The sequence below is a fragment of the Pteropus vampyrus genome, unplaced genomic scaffold (assembly GCF_000151845.1).
Source record: "Pteropus vampyrus isolate Shadow unplaced genomic scaffold, Pvam_2.0 Scaffold463, whole genome shotgun sequence".
NCBI lineage: Eukaryota > Metazoa > Chordata > Mammalia > Chiroptera > Pteropodidae > Pteropus > Pteropus vampyrus.
In genome coordinates, this window is record NW_011889244.1 from 1,433,899 (window position 1) to 1,437,841 (window position 3,943).

At 42.9% G+C, this 3,943-nt stretch overlaps 1 protein-coding gene across 4 annotated transcripts in view; it reads right to left on the bottom strand.

Moving 5' to 3' along the window:
* Positions 1 to 3,170: 3,170 nt before the first annotated feature.
* The window catches only part of ALG14 (ALG14, UDP-N-acetylglucosaminyltransferase subunit), a 95,359-nt gene continuing 94,586 nt past the window's right edge, over positions 3,171 to 3,943 (bottom strand). For all 4 annotated transcript variants that reach the window (XM_011382191.2, XM_023524440.1, XM_011382190.2 and 1 more), the window contains one exon: positions 3,171 to 3,600. In XM_011382191.2, the coding sequence (XP_011380493.1) occupies positions 3,370 to 3,600 (231 nt within the window). In that variant the 3' untranslated portion in view covers positions 3,171 to 3,369. The remainder of the gene's footprint in view (positions 3,601 to 3,943) is intronic.

A 3,943-nucleotide genomic window follows, 5' to 3' on the forward strand; every position in this document is an offset into this window, starting at 1 on the left:
GTTCCTCAAAAAATGTGCTAATAAAACAAGGAATTTATGTTGAAGAGTTGGCTTAGGTTGTGACTGTGGGACTGAAAAGGAAAGGGTAAATATGAACCAGTTCAAAGGCAGAATCAGTAGGTGAATTCAGACAACAAAGAGGATGAACAGACAAGGGAAAATTCTGGGGATATTTTTTGAAAAGGCAATCATTACATGTGGATTAAGGAAATTGTAAAAAACAAAAAGTATTCCAAAGTTTGTTGTTTGACAGATGTGACAGAGGCTGGCATCTGTTAACTACTCTGGAAGGAAAAGGAGGAGCAATGTCAAATCCGTGTTTAAAGTGAGCTGGCGACAAGAACACAGCTGTAAACAACTTGTTTTCAGAATGCTCGAATGACGGCCCCAACAGAAGAAAGTTCAGGGCAGACAAGGAAACCTGGGCGTCTGCTCACTGTGTGCCAAAGCCAAAATCTTGGGGAAGAAACTCCAGAAGGCCCCCAAAACTGAGCTGTATGGAGAAGGATGATCTTTTACACTCATGAGGACATTCTCATCGTGGACAAGATGCTTCATACATCGCTATGACAAACTCCGTTTGGTAAGATGGGCTTTTCAGAAGAAATAAAGCACTGATATAACCTGTGGAACTGCACATAAGGGGGCAGTACGTTTCCCAATTGTAACCTACCTTTAAAAGGCCAAATAAACAATGTCTTCCGAGTTGCTTTTGTAAGGAGAAGCCGGGGTCATCTCTGGAAAGGACCTCTTGCTATTCAGCTTAACATCGTACAGCATTCCTCTTGTTGACATTCCAAGCACTCTTCGTTCCAAGCTAATGCTTCCTGTGATGACTTCTGGATGTCCTATTTGAAGCAGAGAACATTTTCCGACCTGGCAAGCCGCTGAAGCCTTGTAGGGGAGCCGAACTGTAGATAAAAATCTTCCAGGGAAGTAGGTGTGGGCAGGATGTCTGGTTTCCCTGCCTCTCATTTAAAGACTGATGCAATTAATTTTTCATGGCCAGCCTCTTCCAGTAAAAGTCGCATTCCAGAGTGTTTCAAGAAAAATCGGAAAGGATAAGTAGCTACTGATCTTCCTCAGTCTGAGTTCAGAGTAGAGTACAATCTTTCTCAATGTCACAGGCATGCACGGCAGAGAAACTGTGCCCCTGGCTATAATCTCAAACCAGCCTTCTTTGCTAGTGTGACACTGAGGACTCAAATTAGCCATAACAACACACAGCAGAGCGTGTACTGGTTTACACCACCTGAATCTGAAACCGAGCAAGAAGGCGTGATAACATTTGCCTCAGCCTGGCTCTGAATGTGTGCACAGCAGCCTGGACCCAGAAGGTATTGCTAAGCTTTTCATGAAAGAATCATGAAAGATTCTTTCTCTCACATTCCAGGCTAACCACTGTCTGAGTTGGGCTCTGTCAACCATCTGGGCCATATATTTCTGGAAAATAACATGACATCTTTTCTATAACTTTCTATAGCATTGTGAGCTCTGGCCCAACAGGAGCCTCTGCAGCCCTGGGAAGCTTCCCAGGAGCACAGACAGGAACTGACTGAACTCAGTACAGCCCCATTTCACTCATCAACAATTTACCCAGTGCCACTTAGGAACAAAGTACAGAGCAGAGAAAATTTCAAAGATGAATCAAATGCACGCACTGCTGTCCCTCAAAATCACTTTCTCTCTAGAAAAGTAGAGGCTTAGTTCATCTCAGCTTGTGGTCGAACCACACGATGCCTGTCTGACATTGCGGGCCTCCTGCTGGCGGAGACAGAGCCCGAGCCTGCGGTCTGAGAGGTCGTGTGGAGGGGCGGTGCGCAGCCGCTCCGCCCCACCGCTGCGCTTCCACTGCTCTGAGTCTTCCGCCCCGCGTTTCTTGAGCCCCAAACCTGGGACATGTCCTGCTGACGCTACTTTACTCAGGGAAGGAGATTTCTAGAAGAACAAGAAAGCCTGGATCTGCCTCGGCGTTTTAATTTTACACCATCTTAGGTGATCATGGCTCTTTTCACTAAAAGTCAACCTCTTCATTAATTTCTTACCATTTCCTTATTAGATTTATATCGTACCTCTAAAAAAGGGAAAAATATATAACTCAAATACTACAAGAGGTCTTTTCATTGTCGGTTGCCTTGTTAAAGGAGCAGAGGGCAGAGGGAGGGGAAGGGCTCCTGTTTACCGAGGCGCAGCCTGGGCCGGGTCTGCACTAGCTGTGGTCTTCCCGCTGTAGTTGACGTGGTCTCGTGAGGAGCACCGGTGCTCAAGCAGCACCAGCTAAATGGGGGGCCCCTGGATCAAAATATATTAAGAAATTCAAGTGTGACAGCAGAATATGAAACCAAGCGCAGGGCCCTCCTAAGTATGCGTGCCTATATGACTGCACAGGCCACACGCCCACGAAACTGGCTTCCCTCTCCTGCCAGTCTTCCTGGGTTTGAACCCTGGCTTTGCCATTTACTAGTCATGTGATCCTGCACAAGGTATCTCTGTAAAACGGGGATAACAGTCCCTACCACAATGAGTTATTAGGATTAAATGAGTTAATATTTGAAAAGTGCTTAGAAGAATACCTGGTATACAGCAAGCATTTAGTAAAAGGTTTAGTAAATACATACTGTACCAAGCCTAAATGTCTCAAAATGCCAGAGACAACTATGGCCTGGAATTGTGAATTCACTAAAACATTAGAAAAATTGTTTTGAGAGTTTGGATTCCTGATAAAGAGAATCACATTTTTTATTAGTATGACAAGGGTCATCTTTTAATTTAACAATTAAGAGATTTTAAAAGATATTCTAAATTGAGGCCAACTACCCATGAAGCAAAACTAAAGAACTACAAAAGACACTGGTTTATGCTTCAGGTTCTGGAAGCCTGTGAAGTGCAAACTGTCACGAAGCCAATTTAATACGACTGCTTCTTTTATGCAGAAGGGACTCACTAGAGAATTCACTGCTTCCATACAGAAAATAAAGCCTGCTGAAGTGGAACAAAAACTAAGAAATACCATCTTCTTTTTACGATGCAGAATACCGTTTAAAAAAAGAGCTTTTACTAATCATACAGATACTATGTTTAGTTCTAGAAAAAATATTACTAAAACAAGTCAGAGATAACTTGTAGGCAGTGATAGGTATTTTTATATAAAAAATGTGGTACACAGAGGGATAAATACTTAACGGTTTATTAATGTTTGTTTTATAAGAGCAAACAGTTATTTCCCTGGGTTATTTACACATTATTTACTCTTGACTACCAATAATTCTCAGGACTTCCAGAAGCTTTTACAAGAAACATGTAGTTTTTCTCCCCAATAATAATAAATATTGTTGACTGCAGAATTCTAAAGAAGTAAGTTGTCATTTGTTAAACGATTCGCCCAAGGTACACAGATTTGGGATATTTCTCCTTAAGAGTCAGCCACTGAACAATGAAGTAATCGGAGAGGTGAAAGAGAATCTTTCCGGACAGGGACAAGTGTTCGACTCGGCAGATGCTTTCCACGTAGACAATGATCACTTTCTTTATTCCTAGTATCCCAAGGAGAAGGGCAGATACACAGATAGGAACACATGTTCCTGGTCCGTTACACAACACCTTAAAAAAAAAAAAGTTGAAGGTCAAATTAAAATACAGAATACTAGTCTAAATGATGCATTTGGCATTAAAAACGGTCACATCTTAGAGGTTTTTTTTCATTCTAAGTCTTGAATTATCCCTTGTCAAGATCCAATATGTAGCAAACCCATGCACTTAGAAGCCCACTGGGGCTGTGTTGCTGGCTCTCCTGCTCACCAACTCTGTGACTTGCAGCAAATCACTTAACTTTCTGTGCCCCTGTGGTCTGCCCTAGGCTACAGGAGGTGTCAGCAGAGCCTGGAGCTCAGCCAGCAGTCACTAGACGGGGTGTGTGCTGCTCTTCTCAGACTGCTCCGTGGAT